This window comes from Panthera uncia, chromosome X (genome assembly GCF_023721935.1).
Source record: "Panthera uncia isolate 11264 chromosome X, Puncia_PCG_1.0, whole genome shotgun sequence".
NCBI classification, from domain to species: domain Eukaryota; kingdom Metazoa; phylum Chordata; class Mammalia; order Carnivora; family Felidae; genus Panthera; species Panthera uncia.
The window spans coordinates 69,935,864-69,955,741 of NC_064817.1; the positions used below are offsets into that span (position 1 = coordinate 69,935,864).

Here is a 19,878-nt window from a genome sequence, read left to right on the forward strand (position 1 = left end):
TGTTTATTTTTTCAAAAAACCAACACTTAGTAACATTGATCTGTAGTTACTATTAGTTACTATTTCTTTCTTTCTTTCTTCTTTCTTTCTTTCTTTCTTTCTTTCTTTCTTTTTGGATTCTATATAGTTTATTTATGCTCTGATCTTTATTATGTCTTTTCTTCTGCTGGATTTTGGATTTCTTTATTGTTCTACTTCTAGTTTATTTAGGTGTGCTATTAGGTTTTACATTTGGGGCGCCTGGATCGCTCAGTCAGTTAAGCGTCTGACTTCGGCTCAGGTCATGATCTTACAGCTTGTGAGTTTGAGCCCTGCATTGGGCTCTGTGCTGACAGCTCGGAGCCTGGAGCCTGCTTTGGATTTTGTGTCTCCCTCTCTCTGCCCCTCCCCCGCTCACACTCTGTCTCTCTCTATCAAAAAAAAATAAACATTAAGAAGTTAAAAAAATATTTTATATTTGGCATTTTTCTTGTTTTTTTGTTTTTTTGTTTTTGTTTTTTTTTTTGAGATAGGCCTGGATTGCAGGCCTTTTTCCTCATAGGACTACCTTTGCTGCATCCCAAAGGGTTTGGACTGTTGTGTTTTCATTTTCATTTGTATATATATATATTCGCTAAGATACATCACATACTGGGTTACAACGCAGCCCTCAAACAACATAAAAGAATTGAGATCATACCATGCACACTTTCAGATCACAGTGCTATGAAACTTGAAATCAAAGAACACCCTACTAAAGAATGAGGGGGTGAACAAGGCAATTAAAGAAGAAATAAGGATATATACATATATATATATATATATATATATATGACACTTTTATCCTTTATCCTCCATATCCACTTTATCCTCCATGCCTTTGGATGTTTCCAAAACTTTTTCCTGTGGTTGTATGTGATCCATCTTAGCGAATGCTGTATGTGCACTCAAGAAGAATCTGCTTTAGGATGAAAAGTTCTAAATATATCTGTCAAGTCTATCTGGTCCAGTGTATCATTCAGGGTCATTGTTTATTTACTGTTTTTCTGTCTAAATGGTGTGTCCATTGTTGTAAGTAGAGTATTAAAGTCCCCTGCAATTACCACATTCATACCAATAAGATTGCTTATGTTTGCGATTAATTGTTTTAGATATTTGGGTGCTTCAGAAATCGGTGAATAAACATTTATAATTGTTCAGTCTTCTTAATAGATAGACCCCCTAATTGTGATATAATGCCTTTCTTCATCCCTGTTACAGCCTTTACTTTAAAACTAGTTTGTCTGACATAAGTATGCTACTCCACTTTTTTTTTTTTTGACTTCCAGTAGCATGATAGATGGTTCTCGATCCCCTCACTTTCAATCTGAAGGTGTCTTCAGGTCTAAAATGTGTCTCTTGTAGACAGAAAATACATGAGTCATGTTTTTTTAATCCATTCTGATACCTTATGTCTTTTGATTGGAGTACTTATTCCATTTACATTCAGTGTTATTATTGAATGATATGGGTTTAGAGTCATTGTGTTATCTGTAGGTTTCATGCTTGCAGTGATGTTTCTGGTGTGTTGTGGTCTTTACAACATTCACTCACAGAGTCCCCCTTAGGATCTCCTATAGGGCTGGTTTAGTGGTGATGAATTCCTTCAGGTTTTTTTTTTTTTTTTTTTTTTTTTGGGCGGGAAACCTTTTGCTCTCCTTGTATTCTGGATGACAGGCTTTCTTGAATAAAGGATTCTTGGCTGCAGCGTTTTCCTAATCTACACATTGAAAATTTCCTGCCATTCCTTTCTGGCCTGCCAAGTTTCAGTAGATAGGTCTCCTACTACCCTTATGCTTCTACCTTTGTATGTTAAGTCCCGTTTATCCCTAGCTGCTTTCAGAATTCTCTATCTCTGTATTTTGCCAGTTTCACTATGATATGTTGTGCAGATTGATTCAAGTTACTTATGGAGGGAGTTCTCTATGCCTCATGAATTTCAATGTCTGTTTCCTTCCCCAGATTAGGGAAGTTCTCACCTATAATTTGTTCAAGCACACCTTTGGCCCCTTTCTGTCTCTTCTTCTTCTTCTGGAACTCCTATGATATGGATATTGTTCCTTTTCGTTGAGTCACTTAGTTTTCTAATTGTCCCCTCAAGATCCAGAATTTTTTATCTCTCTTTTTCTCAGCTTCACCTTTTCCCTTAATTTTATCTTCTATTTCACCTATTCTCCCCTCTACCTCTTCTATACTGGCTGTCTGGCCTTTAATTTATTTTGCACCTAATTACAGCATTTTAAAATTCATCATAAGTATTTTTTTAGTTCCCTATCTCTGTGGCAAAAGATTCTCTGATGTCTTCTATAATTTTTCAAGCCCAGAGATTAATTTTATGACTATTGTTTTAAATTCTTGTTCAGTTTTATTATTTAAATCTGTTTTAATCAATTCTTTAGTTGTCATTTTTTTCCTGGAATTTCTTTTGAGGAGAATTCTTCCATTCCATTATGTTTCATTATTTTGGCTTGTTTTCTGCCCCTTATGGGTTTTAAAATCTTTTTATTTGCCTGCACCTGTGAGCACTACTATATTAAAGAGGGTTCATATACTGTGCAGGGCCTGGCCTTTCAGGAGGTGTTTTGTAGAGAGTATTACTTTCTCTCTGTTGTGACTTTGGTTAATTTATCTCCCTACTTGTAGTGATGTTTTGGACCCTCTACCAAGTGTGCTTTGATTTGTTCATTGAAGTAGCCCTGGGAAGGAAAGCAAACAAACAAATACACAAAGAAACAAACAAAACAAAACAACAACAACAAAAATAGAAACACCAGTTATAAGTAAACTACAGGGTGTCGGTGGTGCTGATGGAAGAGGCCTTATCCCATACAAAGAGAAAAATGACAGGAGCGAGGAAAAAGAAAAAAAAATAAAAATTTACCAGACAGAGAAACTATATAGCTTAATGAAGGAGGTGTGAAACATGTATGAAGAGAGTACAGTAAATATGTCTGCTTAAACAAACCAACAACCAGAGTAACCAGAGTAGAGAAGAGGGAGATAAGGAGAAAAGGAAGGAAGAATATATCTATATAATAAGAACTTTCTGAGATAAATCAGGCAGTGCAACAGTGCTGGTCTGGAGGAGGGGCTGTCTGGATTGTACCTGTCAATCCCACTCTTGTAGATATGCAGTTACCAGGCAAGGAGTGGCATGGTTTGGTGTAGGCATGTCCTGCCTCCACTGTGGGCCTGCTGTCTGTTCCCTGAAGCCACACCTTGCTGGTGAAGGGGAGAAAAAAAATGGTGACACCCCAGTCTCTCCTCCACGGACCAGGAATCCCAAACCACTCTGTCCAAGCCATCCTCACTGTACCTCAAGCAGAAACCAGGCAGTTTGTCCCACTCCACTGACTCCCATGCCTCCCTGGCACTTGGCTGGGACTTAAACTCTGATGTCTGTAAAGTTCCCACTTTTTCCAATCCAGTTTTGAGGAAGTGCCGCTCCTTTGAGCAGATATATTCCTGCTTCCCACAGCAGTCTGGGGAGGGGATCACTTTCTCCCACTGTGGACTTTGCCTCTGAACTAGTTACTGAGCCTGGGCTGGCTGCCCTTCTCCCCAAGTTCATGAACAGGACAGCCAGCCCCAGTTCAGGGAAAGCCCTGCAGTTAGAGATTGGATCTTTCTCCAACCTGGTCTGTGGTTTTTCTCTTGTCCATATAAATTCGTAAACTTTCCCAGCCCCTCTTTCTCTTCCCCTTGTCTCTGCAGAAGGGAGTCTCTCCTCTCTGCTTGCTTTATCTCTCCCAGTTCATAATCACTTACCTATGGCCTGTCACGTTTTCCCATTTGGTCCCTGGAAACGTCTCTGTCACTTTGCTGCCTGGGCTCTTGGAGTTCAAAGTCCTTTGGCCTCAACACTTCTTTCTTTGAGAGATGAGCGAACTTAGGAATCCCCTATTTCTCTGCCATGTTGGTCCCTCCCTGTGACTTGTCTATTTTAAGGGAAGTCCACCTCCTTTTCTATTTCTAGTCTCTACTATAGTACTCAATACATATTTATATTCTATCTCTTGTTTTACTCTAATTGTTTCATGTGTGTATTGCATCACTAAGATTTTTTGTGCCACTAGGTGGACGAGCCTTGAATTCCAAATTTTTATCTCACAACTAAATACACACACACAGACACACACACACGCACACCACATATATATTCATCTTTTTTCCTTTGGAAATTTATTTATGGTGGCCAGAAACAAGTTAAATATTAAATGATACAATTTTGACATTTAAACATGGGTTCTGTCTAGGTTTAAATCCTAGCTCCTCCATATACTTCTTGTGTGAATTTAGGAGTGATTATCCTTCCTGTGCTTTAATTTCTTCATCTGTAAAAAAGAAATAATAATATCATCAACTCCATAGTGTTATTTTAATTGGAATGTTTATCAGATTTACTCTAAAGTAATTCTTAATATGAATGAATTTAGACCAGCGATTTTATAATTTTGTTCCCATCTATTTTTTTCTTTCTGTTACTCCACCCTTTTGGGGGTTTAATTTGATTTTATTTTTTTAAAGAAATTTACTTTGGGGCACCTGGGTGGCTCAGTTGGTTGAGCATGTGACTTCGGCTCAGTTCATGATCTCACCGTTCATGGATTCAAGTACCACATTGGGCTTTCTGTTGTCAGTTCAGAGCCCCCCCACCTCTGTCTGCCTGTCCCCTGATCACTCTCTCTATATATACAACATTTAAGAAAAAAAAAATCACTTTAATTCATTTGGGAGATTTTTATTTTTTTTCTATATAATTATTGATTTTTTCCATTATTTTTAGTGGTTTCTTCAGGGAGTATGTTATACCTCCTTTTGTCTTATACCACTGGTTGGTGTTAATATTGCCACTTCAAGTAAAATGTAAGAATCTTGAAATTATGTGTATCAATACCAAAATCACATCCTTTCATGTGGTTGTCATGTCTTATAGCTACATATATTGTATATATAAATCCCACAACACAATATACTATATAAATTGTTCTATATTATGGTGATATTATCCTCTTAATTTTATAAATTAAACTATTTTTTAGATTTATATGCTGTTGTCATAAATAATGCAGATCTTCTCTATCTCTATACCCTTTTCCCAATTTTGTCAATGGCACCATCATGAAAAACTATAATATAGTGTTTAGTTTTCATTAATGTAGACACAATAAAAAAAGGAGTTATTTAATTACATGGAAGTCTTGTGATGCTTTTTAAAAGCCAACTCCACCTCATTTTTTGTCCTTAATCTCTAGTATCCATTAATCTGTTTTCCATATCTATAATTTTGTCTTCGCAGTAACGTTATACAAATAAAATCATACAGTATGTAACGTTTTGGCCTTTTTCCCTCACCACAATTTCCTCGAGGTTCCCCAAAGTTGTTCTGTGTATAGATAATTAATTACCTTTATTGCAGAGTTGCATTCAGTGGTATGGATACACCACAGTCTGTTTAACAATTCACCTTTTGAAACATGTCTGGGTCATTTCCACTTTTTTTAATATTACAGAAATTGCACTTAATATTTGTGTACAGTGTTGTGTGTGAAAATAAGTTTTATTTTATCTGAAAAAAACTCCCAGTAGTGCAATTTTTAAGCAATATGTTGGTAACATATTTAGTTTTTGAAGAAACTGTCAAACTTCTTCAGAATGGCTCTACTGTACTATCTTACATTCCCACCAGCAATATATGAGTGATCTGCTTTCTCCATATCCTCACAAACACTTGGTGTTTTCACTCTTCCTTACTTTAGTCATTTTGATAGATGTGTCCTCATATTTCGTTGTGTTTTAAATTTGAATTTTCCCACTGGCTAATGATTCTGAACATCTTTTTCATGTATTTATTTGACCTATCTATGTCCATTTTGGAGAAATGTGTGTTCATGTCTTTCATCCATTTTTTAATTGGATTTTTTACATTGTTGAGTTCTTTATAGATTATAGGTTCTAATTCTTTGTGGGATATGTGGTTTCAAATATTTTCTCTGTAACTTATCTTTTCATTATTTTATGGAGTACTTTCACAGAGCAAAACTTGTAACTCTGAACAAGTCCAGTTTATCAAATTTGTCTTTTATAGATCATACTTTTGGTGTCAAGTCTACAACTCTTTGTTGAGCACTAGTTTCCAGAGACTTTATCCCACTTTTTCCTAAAGTTTTTAGGGTTCCATATTTTATATTTAAGGGCATTATTCATTTTGAGTTACTTTGTGTATGCAATGTGAGATTTAGGTCAAGGATTTTTTTTTTTAACTATGATAAGTGTACAGTTTCTTGGGCACTATTTGTTGTAAGAATTATCCTTTCCTTATTTAATTGCTTTTAGAACTTTGTCAAAACTCAGTTGGGCATGTTTTTGTCTATCTACTTCTGTATTCTCTAGTTTGTTCCACTGGTCTATCTGTGTGTGACTTTTTCTGTCAATACAACACAATCTGGATCACGGAAGGCTTTACTCTTGGGTATTGCTAGTGTGATTCTTTTTCAAGAGCATTTTAGCTATTGTGTTAGTATGCATGTGATGCTACAACAAAAATACTGCAACTAGATAACTTAAATAATGGACATTTATTTCTCACAGTTCAGGAAGCTGGGAAGTCCACAATCAAGTTGCTGGTGTGGTTGACTTCTGGTGACATCCATCTGTCCACAAACATCTTTCTCACTGTATCTTCACATAGTGGAGAAAAAGTGCACTTAGGCCTCTTCCTTTTCATAAGGACAATTGTTCAATCATACAATATCCGCCCTCAAGAACTCATCTAAACCTAATTAACTCCCAAAGTTCTGACCTCCTACTATCATCATATTAAGGTTGGGGCTTCAACATATGAATTTGGGGGGACATAAACATTCAGTCCATAATAGCTATTATAGGGACTGTGCCATTCCTTATAAATTTTAGAAGAAGCATATCTATGTCTAGAAAAAACTTTACTGGAGTTGATAAGAATGTCATTAAACCTGTGTCTGTGTGTTCCTGTGTGTTTGTATAATTGGTCCCACTTAATGTAGCTATGCAGTAAGTCTTAACATTTTGTCTTCATATCTCACTGTGCAGTATTTTTCTCTCTCCCGTGCCCTCAAATAACCTTTTGTACCCTAGAGAGTGTTGCCAAAAAGGAAAATTCTTCCCAGGGTATTATTTTTATACACACTTTATTGTGAATAAGTAAGTTGTTCTACTTGACAGTATAGTTTTTAAATTTATCCATAATGACCTATTTATCTCTTGTTTATTTTCCTTTTTTAATTTTTTAAAATTTATTTATTTTTGAGAGACAGAGTGAGATACAGTGTGAGTGGGGAGGCATGCGAAAAAGTGGGAGACATAGAATCTGAAACAAGCTCCAGGCTCTGAGCTGTCAGCACATCTTGAACCCACAAAATGCATTATCATCACCTGAGCCAGTGTCTGGCACTTAACCAACTAAGCCACCCAGACACCCCTCGTTTATTTTCCTTTTACTGTATATCTAAATGAAATCATTATTATACTGGAATATGAAAACAGATTTTCTGTTACCATATAGTCATTTGTTATTTGTTTCATTTTCATTCTGTTACAAACAATTTTTCAATGAACATTTTTGTACACGTCTCATGCATATTTGTGAGAGTTTCTCTTTGCCCAAATTTGGAGTAGAATCCCTGGGTTTTTGGGCACATGTATCTTCAGCTTTATTAGATGTTGGCAAAATGAGTATACTAATTATTTAAATGTAACTTTTGTTACATAATCTCATACCCTAGCTGATTCTTCATATTTTTAAGAGTTTTTAATTTGTGTAATTTTCATGGATGTAAAATATTTCATTTTTGTTTTTGTTTGACTTTTTATGACCATTCATGATTCTAAACTTTTCTTTATACTTTTATTGGATTTCTGTTTTTCTCTTATCGTTTGTATTTTCTGTTTAGATATCTTGTCTCCTTTTCATATGTTTTTGGATAAGCGTAATATACTTTGGCAAAGTATTTACAAAGAGTACCAATTTTCTGTACAGGAAACTGTGTGTGTGTGTGTGTGTGTGTGTGTGTGCAGATCTGTCGAAGTTTTATAGGAATGAAGTTTACATATTAAAACAGAAAAATGTTTTGCAAAAACAGTTTTTTTATCTAATGTAAACTTATTGCAGTTTTAAAATAAAGGATAAAAACGTAGTTTTCTTATATTTTGTACTGAATGAGGTTAGCATTTTTTTTCTCCTTGAACAGCACAAAAAGTGCACTTCTCCACATCTCTTGTTATTTTGCTTTGATCATTATAAACTGACAGCCATGCTTATGAGCTTACCTAGAAGAAATAAATGTCATAATCTAGGTAAACTGTTAACTCTAAGAAGAATATTTTTTACCTTTTTGTGAGACAAATGTAACTCCTTTTAATTCTTACAACTCTTAACCACTCTTCTAATCATTCCATTATATTCTGTCCATACCATTAGCTAGCAAACTACTTCAAAGTTGAAGCTATGAATTTTCTTGATTTTTCACAATATTTCAAGAGACTTAGGGATATGCCCAAAGAAATTTTTCCAACAATAAAATCCTCTGAAATAATGTTTTTGTAATGAGAATTTGCATTTTTTATGTTGTTTATTTCTAGATGGCTCCAAATACCTTATAGATTAAATTGATTTTCTTCTCTTCACGATATCTAAAAAAACTAGGGGAAGGGCATATTGTTTTTTACTTTCTTGTACAAAAAGAATACTTGAGGAGCAGGATAGTTTTTATGACTTTGCTCACACTATAAGTAGGGAAAGGAAATGAGAATATGATCAGTTCAAGGATTTCTCTATAGATTACTTTGCTACTTACATTTTATATTTTTATTTATTCCAAAAATGTCGCCAAAGACACATTCTGTGACAAGCCTGGGCTTTTCTTTTCAAATGGACTTTCACTTAAAACATCTCAACTATACGCTAGCTATAAGCCTCTTATGGAGCTCATCATTTCTGCATGACCAAGCAGGCACTAATCAGATTTGAAAGAAATAAAACTCTTAAGTCGAGCTCTTAAATTATTATTAACTTCCATATATTACTGTTGGTTCAGCCTTCATATTAATTGGATTTGTAATTACTTGTGGAAAGTTTCAAGTAAGTTTTTACATTTGTATATACAGTTTGATCAGTCCTCACAATTCTATGTTTTTCTTCAAATGCCTCTTTTCTCTTTCTTCTTCTGGGACTACTATAATATGAATGTTATTATGTTTGATGGAGTCATTGTGTTCCCCATGCCTATTCTCATTTTGCACAATTCATTTTTCTCTCTTTTGTTCAGCTTGATTACTTTCCATTACTCTGTCTTCTATGTCACTAATTCATTATTCTCCTTCTTCTTTCCATCCTGCTGTTCATTCCACCAAGCATGCTTCTCATTTTCATTTATTAAACTCCTTATCTCTGCTATGTTATTCCTTACCTTTGTGTTGAGTCTCACTCATGTCCTCCACTCTTTTCTCAAGTTCAATGAATATCCTTATGACCATTGCTTTAAATTTTCAACCAGGCATGTTATTTATATCTGTTTTGCTTAGATTTCTGGCTGCGGCCTTTTCATGTTCTTTCATTTGGGATAAATTTCTCTGTCTCCTCATTTTGTATGTCTCTCTGTGTCTGTTTCTCTGTGTTAAGAAAGTCAGCTGTGTCTTCTGCTCTTGAAAGCAGTGACTTTCTGAAGAAGAGGTTCTGTAATTCCCTCCAGTGCAGTGTCCCCTGTTAACCAGAACCTGGCACTTCAGAAGAGTATCCTATGTTTGTTGATTATGCTTTGCTTATAACAGAGATCTTGATTCCAATAAGTTTACTTAGAATGTTTACTTATCCAGATAACATAAAGGTAATGCATAATTAGTTTCCAGAACTCATTGATTTTGCCTGGGGCTTCTCAGGAAAACTTTCTGAGATTCTCTTCAAGTATTTATATGCTAAGTACCAGCAAGAGACAACACATTCATGAAGGAGAGATGATAAAAGCTAACATTGAGACTTAAAATGCCTGTTGGAAAATAGATTGAGAAGTTGGAAATGAAGAGTAATCTGTTTGTAAGTTGCATAAAAGTCAACTATTCATGTATATTTATTTCTTAGTGCTGGAACAAACTTATTATATCAGTCAGCATTCTCCAAAGAAACTGAGCCAATAAGATGTGTGTGTGTGTGTGTGTGTGTGTGTATGTGTATGTGTGTGTTTTCTCTGTATCTGTCATCTATCTACAGAGAGACATTGGTTTATTATAAGGAATTGGATCATATGATTATAGAGGCAGACATGTTCCAAGATATGGATCAGCAAGTTGGAGACCCAGAAGATCCAATGGTATAGTTTCTATCTAATGGCTGGCAGGCTTGAGACCCAGAATAGCCAATAGTTCAGTCTGAATCTGAAGTCAGGGGGAAAAAAAAATGATGTCCCAGCTTGAAGACAGGCAAGAAAATTCCTTCTTACTCAGGGAAGTGTGACATTCTGTTTTTGACCTTAAACTGGTTGCATAAAGCCCACCCACATTAAAGAAGACAATTTACTAAGTATGTCAACTTAAATGTTAAACTTATCCAGAAACAGCCAAAATTATGCTTAACCAAATACGTGGACACCCTGTTGCTCAGCCAAGTTGACACAAATTTACCATTACACATACAAAAACAGAGAGGAAAAATTAGATTTATAGAAAACTGTAGACAAAATACATACAAAAACTTTGGAAAAGATATTCATTGTTTACAAGATTTTAAAATCCACTGCAAGTAGAAACTTAAAAATGTCTTCACTTTTCCATATTATGTATGAAGAAACTGTGATTAGAAGTTACTTTTCAAGGTTATACAGCTCATTACCATAAAGCCAGAACTAAAACCTAAACCTTACAATTGGGATATTCTTTCTAAGAATAAACTGGTATAATTTCCCCTTATCACCTGTACATTACATGGAAGCTGGATAAAATTCAAACTAAATTTCAAAATGGTATTGGTGAAAGCATTTCTGATACATGATTGTTATAGAAACACTTGCCTTTGTACCATGTAGTGATTCTGATTTAAAGTACTTTGTACACGGTTATTACTGAATTATATGGCAATTCAGAGTTGATTCAAAACATGCCCTTTTTTATCCTCTCAAAAAGACTTTTTAAACAACAACAACAACAAAAAGACCTTGAATACTCCCTGTGAAAGTAAAGAGCATGATAAGGAGGTGTTTATACAGGCATGGGGCCAGAATGGACTATTCGTTTTCAATTTTTGGTCACTGAGAGAGGCACCTCTTCTAACTTAACTAGCTTAGGAAACTACTGCTCTTTTCCTTAAAGTGTGGACTTAAATTACTGTTAATACATCCTCTAGTGAAGAGAGAGGAACAAACCATAGGACTCTTAATGATAGAGAACAAACTGAGGGTTGATGGAGGGAGATGAGTGGGAGATGGGCTAGATGGGTGATGGGTATTAAGGTGGGCACTTGTGATGAGCACTTGATGTTGTATGTAAGTGATAAATCGCTGAATTCTGTTATGCCCAGAATTCGTGATCCCCAAAGACCACTAGGGAGCCGAGTCCGATGCAAAAGCAAAGAGCCTTTATTCGAGCTAGCTCGAGCTCAATCCCCTACCTGCACCGACGCAGTGGTGAGATACCAGGGAAAGAGAGTGAGTTTCAAAAGGACAAAGGTTTTATTGGGGCCTAGGGGCAGTTGGTGAGGTAATGGCTATGGCCTCAGCCGATTGGCTGGGGAAGGGTCCTGGGGAAGGGTCCGAGTCCTGTTAGGCAGGTAAGGGGGGGTTACTCAAGGGAAGGAGGTGTGGTCAAGGTGAAGGACACAGAACAAGATGGAGTCGGCCGGCGTAGGCCCGCCCTTTCAAATTCTAAAATTTAAATTAAAAAACACATTCTGTAGTGGGGTGTGTGTGCTTTTAGTCATGGGTAACCAACACTGTCTCATGTTTCTGAAACTATTCAGGTTTTTAAGTAAATATTAATGTAAAAACATTCATATTTTTAGATATTATGTAAAAGTAACTACAAACCTGCATGAGAGGACTGATGACAAGATGTTCTTCCTTAATGAGGTACCATTAAAATTTCCATGAGTACCTAAAAAAAAGATCATAATAAATCCCTTGGTACAAATTCTTGTAGGACAAAATAGTGCGCTTTCAGAAGTGCACTAATGGGGAATGAATCTGGCAGGGGTGAGTAGAGGGAATATATAAGGAAGTGAGTTTAAATACTGCTTTTGCTCACTTGCCTAGGTTTAAGCCACAGCTAATATAATTCAGGTAAGGAAGAAGAAGCTGGGTTAGATTTGCAAATCGAGGTGGGAGGGCTGTGAGCATGCAAATCCAGCAGCTGCAGTGTGTTGGGGTAGCTGCTTTCCTGTGCTAAGCTGTTTTACTACTTTAAGATCTGATCTCATCATCCTGTCAGTGTGACTTCCCACCTACTGTTAGCTGAAGTTTTCTGCTTCAGTTAGAAAGCTAGAAGTATTCACAGGACACCACCACAGGCAATGGGGGAAGGGAGGGAAGCAAGAAAGACTGCTCTCGCACTTGTGCTTTTGTTAGTTCTACAGAAGAGGCAGGGAAACAGGAGATAACAAAGGCTCCATTTCCTTTCTGTGAGAGAAGGCTTTTGTCTTTCCTCCAGCAACAATGTCAGTGTTTGGCAAAAAAGAATTTGATGTGAAACAGATCCTAAGGCTGGAGGTGGTTTAGTCATCCTTCTCAAGGATCCTCCAACACTGGAAACTGCCTTCAGCAGGAAGGATATGAGCTTAGAGGGACCCCGGTTCAGGGCACATTGAACAACCACTCTCAGGACAGAAATAGACTGGAAAAAAGGAACAATCCTTTCCATCCCAACATACTAACATCAGTGCCAGGACTAGCCCCTGACCATCAAAGAGCCTTTCAGAATTGGCCTCACAAAACCTGATAGAACATTTTCGAGCAAATGAAGCTACTCCTATGGCACTTCCAGAAGGGAATTTGTTTAAAGAAGCCTGAGAAACACTTAAAGATTTGGAGATGACTGCTGCTGATAATACAGAAGATTCTACAGTGAGGTAGGAATTTTCAATTGCATAATTGAAAGCCACAGAATAGGTTAACTCTTCAACTCTTATTTAGTGTTTAAATAAAAGTGCTATAATTATCTCTGAATTTGTATGCAGCCAATGAACGTTTACAAGAACCCCCTACCTCTAAGTCTATAAAGGAAAAGAGTAATAATTCATAAGTTTTGATAATTAAAGGGAAATATGTTTTAGGGTGGTGAGTTTACTTTTCTGATTCCATTCCAATTCTGTTAAGATTTCTGTTTTAGGGCTAAGAGGTATTTATTATAATTACTAACTTTTTGTAAATATCTTCTGTGGCTTGGAGGTTCACATACTTGTGATTCTCTATGCAAGTATAATGAGTTACATGACTAGCAACTCTGACTTTGTGAGGTAGGCCAATTTTGACAAAATAAAAGCTCTAAGTGCTCAGTACATTCTTATCTGTTCTATAGTACATAGTTGCTGTATTTACACTAAATAAATACATTATCTTTATATGAGAGTACAGAACAGCTTCCTTTGGCATTTGAAATTTATTTGAAGTTGTATTTGTTTCATAGATAGTTTATAATCATGAAAATATTTGACATAAAGCAAGTAATGAAATGGTCCTTATATCAGTGAGATCGTAGAGTTCGAAATGGAACACTTCAGCTATTTGAGGATATTAAAATGAAATAAGAAGTGATAATAAAGTATAGCTTAAGTATAGTTCATAAAATATTTGATTATGTCTTCATTTTTGTGTCCACTAACTGTTTGAAAAAGAGAAAACTGTGTTCTGTATGCTAATCTTGTCCAATATAACTTAACCTAGTAGATTTTTACTTTTTTTTCTTTTACACTATCAGATTTTATTTCCCCATATATTGTAGACACAACTGATAATCTTGGCAATGTAATTAAAGTGAAAAAGAACCATAAGAAAATAAATATTTTTATATATTTTAAATTATGTAACATTTCAACATGAAGCTATGCTTATTGTTCGGAAATAATCTTTGTTTATTTGATGTACTATGTCTCTACATAACTATAGAAGATAAGGACCAGCAAATTTGCTTCTAGATATGTTTTTCTTTCCATAAAACTGCCTGACAATTCCTTCCTTCCTTATGTAATATCAGTAGAAAAAACAATATAACATTATGACAAGTGACAACTGTGAAAAATAATGCCTTTATAGAAAATCAATCTTCTTAGTGAAATATAAACATACAAAAGATTTTGTGAAATGACTTTAAGAATAATTTTAGGTTGTGATACAGACACTATAAGAAGTAAAGTGTGTATATATTAATTTCCTAAATAATTTGTGATTATGCAAGAAAATGCTATATAACTGCTGGGATAGCAGGTTGTATTTAGTACAACTAATTGGACTTTAAAATAATATGTAATATATGCTTTTAGATTTAGCACATTTTTATGAATATGATTTATTATCAAGTTGGCTTACCTACCACACCCAGTGCTCATTCCAACGAGTGCCCTGCTCAATACACATCGCCCATTTCCCTCTCCCCCACACCCCATCAACCCTTAGTTTGTTCTCTGTATTTAATAGTCTCTTGTGGTTTGCCACCCTCCATCTCTGTTTCTATTATTTCCCCTTTCCTTCCCCCATGGTCTTCTGTTCAGTTTCTCAATCCACATATGAGTGAAAACATGATATCTGTCTTTCTCTGACTTATTTCACTCAGCATAATACCTTTCAGTTCCATCCACATTGCTGCAAATGGCATGATTTCATTCTTTCTAATTGCCAAGTAGTATTCCATTGAGTATATAAGGCACATCTTCTTTATTCATCAGTTGATGGACATTTAGGCTCTTTCCATAATGTGGCTATTGTTGAAAGCACTGCTATAAACGTTGGGGTACATGTGCTCCTATGCATCAGCACTCCTATATCCTTTGGGTAAATTCCTAATAGCGCTATCGCTGTGTCATAGGGTAGCACTATTTTTAATTTTTTGAGGAACCTCCACACTGTTTTCCAGAATGGCTGCACCAGTTTGCATTCCCACCAACAGGGCAAGAGGGCTCCTGTTTCTCCACATCCTTGCCAGCATCTGTAGTTTCCTGATTTGTACATTTTAGCCATTCTGACTGGTGTGACGTGGTATCTGAGTGTGGCTTTGATTTGTATTTCCCTGATGAGGAGTGATGTTGAGCATCTTTTCATGTGTCTGTTGGCCATCTGGATGTCTTCTTTGGAAAAGTGTCTATTCAGGTCTTCTGCCCATTTCTTCAATGGATTATTTGTATTCTGGGTGTTGAGGTTGGTAAATTCTTTATAGATTTTAGATGGTAGCCCTTATTCCCATATTTCATTTGCAAATATCTTCTCCCATTCTGTTGGTTGCCTTTTAGTTTTGTTGATTGTTTCCTTTGCAGTGCAGAAGCTTTTTATCTTCATAAGGTCCCAATAATTCATTTTTGCTTTTAATTCCCTTGCGTTTGGATATGTGATGAGTAAGATATTGCTCCAGCTAAGGTCAAAGAGGTTGTTGCCTGCTTTCCCTCTAGGGTTTTGATGGTTTCTTGTCTCACATTTAGGTCTCTCATCCATTTTGAGTTTATTTTTGGGTATGGTGTAAGAAAGTGGTCTAGTTTCATCCTTCTGCCTGTTGCTGTCCAGTTCTACCTGCACCATTTGCTAAAGAGACTGTCTTTTTTTTTCCATTGGATATTCTTTCCTGCTTTGTCATAGATTACATGGCCATACATTTGTGGGTCCAATTCTGGGTTCTCAATTCTATTCCATTGGTCTATGTGTCTGTTTTTGTGCCAATACCGCACTCTCTTGATGATTACAGCTTTGTAGTAGAGGCTAAAGTCTGGGATTGTGATGCCTTCCACTTTGGTTTTCTTCTTCAATATTACTTTGGCTCTTCGGGAACTGATTCCATTTCCTCTCTGGTTATGGGTCTGTTCAAAATTTCTATTTCTTTCCGTTTGAGTTTTGATAATGTATGGGTGTCTAGGAATTTGTCCATTTCTTCCAGGTTGTCCTGTTTGTTGGCATATAATTTTTCATAGTATTTTCTGATAATTACTTGTATTTCTGTGGGATTGGTTGTGATAATTCCATTTTTTTTTGTGATTTTATCTATTTGGGTCCTCTTTTCTTTTTGAGAAGTCTGGCTAGGGGTTTATCAATTTTGTTTATTTTTTCAAAAAACCAACTCTTAGTTTCATTGATCTGTTCTACTGTTTGTTTCCTTTCCTTTCCGTTCCTTTCCTTTTTTTTTTTTTTTGTTTGGATTCTATATAGTTTATTTCTGCTCTGATATTTATTATTTCTTTTCTTCTGCTGGATTTGGGGTTTCTTTGTTGTTCTGCTTCTAGTTCCTTAGGTGTGCTATTAGATTTTATATTTGGGAGTTTTCTTGTTTTTTGAGATAGGTCTGGATTGCTGTGTATTTTCCTCATAGGACTACATTTGCTTCATCCCAAAGGGTTTGGACTGTCGTGTTTTCATTTTCATATATATATATATATATATATATATATTCTTCTTCTTTAATTCCTGGTCGACCCATTCATTCTTTAGTTGGATATTCTTTATCCTCCATGCATTTGGATGTTTTTCAAACTTTTTTTGTGGTTGATTCCAAGTTTCATAGCATTGTGATTGAAAGTGTGCATGGTATGATCTCAATTCTTTTATATTTTTTGAGGGCTGTTTTGTAACCCAGTATGTGATCTATCTTGGAGAATGCTGTATGTGCACTCAAGAAGAATGTATATTCTGTTGCTTTGGGATGCAGAGTTCTAAATATATCTCTCAAGTCAATATGGTCCAGTGTATCATTAAGGGTCATTGTTTATTTATTGTTTTTCTGTCTGGATGGTGTGTCCATTGTTGTAAGTGGAGTATTAAAGTCCCCTGCAATTACTACATTGTTACCAATAAGATTGCTTATGTTTGTGATTAATTGTTTTAGATATTTGGGTGCTTCAGAAATCGGTGAATAAACATTTATAATTGTTCAGTCTTCTTGATAGATAGACCCTCTAATTGTGATATAATGCCCTTATTCATCCCTTGTTACAGCCTTTACTTTAAAACTAGTTTGTCTGACATAAGTATGCTACTCCAGCTTTCTTTTGACTTCCAGTAGCATGATAGATGGTTCTCGATCCCCTCACTTTCAATCTGAAGGTGTCTTCAGGTCTAAAATGTGTCTCTTGTAGACAGAAAATACATGAGTCATGTTTTTTTAATCCATTCTGATACCTTATGTCTTTTGATTGGAGTACTTATTCCATTTACATTCAGTGTTATTATTGAATGATATGGGTTTAGAGTCATTGTGTTATCTGTAGGTTTCATGCTTGCAGTGATGTTTCTGGTGTGTTGTGGTCTTTGCAATATTCACTCACAGAGTCCCCCTTAGGATCTCCTATAGGGCTGGTTTAGTGGTGATGAATTCCTTCAGGTTTTTTTGTTTGTTTGTTTGTTTGTTTGTTTTGGCGGGGAAACTTTTTGCTCTCCTTGTATTCTGGATGACAGGCTTTTTGAATAAAGGATTCTTGGCTGCAGAATTTTCCTAATCTACACATTGAAAATTTCCTGCCATTCCTTTCTGGCCAGCTAAGTTTCAGTAGATAGGTCCTCTACTACCTTTATGTGTCTACCCTTGTAGGTAAAGACTGATTTATCCCCAGCTGCTTTCAGAATTCTCTCTTTATCTCTGTATTTTGCCAGTTTCACTATGCTTTGTCATGCTGAAGATCAATTCAAGTTATGTCGCAAGGGAGTTCTCTGTGCCTTCTGGATTTGAATGTCTGTTTCTTTTCCCAGGTTAGGGAAGTTCTCAGCTATCATATGTTCAATCACACCTTTAGCCCCTTTGTCTCTTTCTTCTTCTTCTGGAACGCCTATGATACATATATTGTTCTGTTTCATTGAGTCACTTAGTTCTCTAATTCTCTGCTTGTGATCCAGAATTTTTTTTAATCTGTCGTTTTCTCAGTTTCATCTTTTTTTCATAATTTTATCTTCTATTTCACCTATTCTCACCTCTACCTCTTCAATTCTGGCTGTCCCACCTTTAGTTTATCTTGCACCTCATTGACAGCATTTTTTAAATTCATTATGAGCATTTTTTAGTTCCTTGATCTTTGCAGCAATAGATTCTCTGCTGTTCTATGCTTTTTTCAAGCCCAGTAATTAATCTTACGACTATTACTCTATATTCTTGTTCATTTTTATTGTTTAAATCTGTTTTGATCAGTTCTTTAGCTGTCATTTTTTCTTGGAATTTCTTGTGAGGAGAATTCTTCTGTTTCATCATTTTGACTCATTTTCTGTCCCTAATGGGTTTTAAAAGCTTGTTATGTATCCTGCACCTGCGAGAATTTTTATATTAAAAGGGGTCATACACTGTCCAGGGCCTGGCCTTGCAAGATGTGTTTTGTGGAGATTGTTACTTGAGCTCTGTTGTTGTGACTTTGGTTACTTCATCTCCCTACTTGTTGTGATATTTTGACCCATCCAGTTGGTGTGGGTTGACTTGTTTGTTGAAGTAGCTTTATGCCTTGTCACGTTGTCCCAGTGTGTCCCTGGAAGATACAATCTCTTCCTCCCATACTCTCAGATTTCAAAGTCCATTAGCTTCAACTCTGCTTTGTTTGTGAGACGAGAGAACTTTGGATCCTCTTACTTCTCCAACATGTTGGCCCTTCCCCCATTCAGCATATTTTCATTTGATCTCTTTTCACCATGAATTACAATTTTAAGAACTGCTGAAATTTGAGATTAATATTAAATGCATTTGACTCTGTGGTAGAGAAATTTAAATTATCCTCTGTTACCGCCTGATAGAATTTTTTAAAGATTCCTAAATTGATATTCCAACATGAGAACACTTTTACAATAAATTATTTGATAGAAACATGCTGGATAAAATGTCAAATATAAATTTTCACCAAAGAATGTTTTATATATATATAAATTTCTTTTTTATTTTATTTCTGATATGTTTCATGTTCTAAAGAAATGTTCTGTTAAATTTTCTTTGGTTACAGTAGAAAGTTAATATTTTCTTAAATTAAATAGAGTGGTTTTATAGATGTGCCAAGGATATTTTTAACAAAAGAAAAGGTGTTAGGAAATTATTAATTAAAATATGATGGATTATTAATGTCATATTAGCTATTCTGTATTAGGTCTTAAGGAGAGTTTGAGAAGGAACTTATGTCTTGATTCTCTAACGCTTCTCTTCAACAAGACTGGGGACACAGGAGGAAAGGTTCCTGAGATATTGGCAACAGCCTCACATTCCCTCTTGTGGTAAACAAACAAACATGGCAGTCCGTGTGGAAAATTATCACACTACTACAAGATGGGCTGTGACTTTCTGGGCAAAGTAAGGGTATCTAAGTCATCCTGCTTTCTACAAATATTGCAGAAAATTAAGAGAATGAACTAAATTATTAAATTGGAGCATAAATGAATAACATACAATTATTCCTAAAACAGATATTAAAAGCAAAGTATTAAAGTTATATGTAAGTTATGAATCACTAAGTTGTATACCTGAATCTAATATTACACTATAAGTTAACTAGAATTTAAATAAAAATTTGGAGAAAGAAAAAAAATAGTTATATTAATATCTTGGCTTGATCATTTTAAAGCCCAAAAACATTCCTATGTAATTGAGTTGTAATTTACTACTTCATTTAGGAACAGCACTGTATCATGATCGCACACTGTTAAGTATGTACATACCAGTATGCTTGTCATTATCATTTTTTGTTCT

General features: G+C 35.5%; 1 protein-coding gene across 1 annotated transcript in view; it reads left to right on the top strand.

The window, feature by feature from the left end:
* The first annotated feature begins 12,627 nt into the window (after positions 1-12,627).
* The window catches only part of KLHL4 (kelch like family member 4), a 167,295-nt gene continuing 160,044 nt past the window's right edge, over positions 12,628-19,878 (top strand). The window contains 3 exon segments of the mRNA XM_049644031.1: positions 12,628-12,739; positions 12,741-12,955; positions 12,958-13,105. Of these exon segments, the coding sequence (XP_049499988.1) occupies positions 12,693-12,739; positions 12,741-12,955; positions 12,958-13,105 (410 nt within the window). The 5' untranslated portion in view covers positions 12,628-12,692.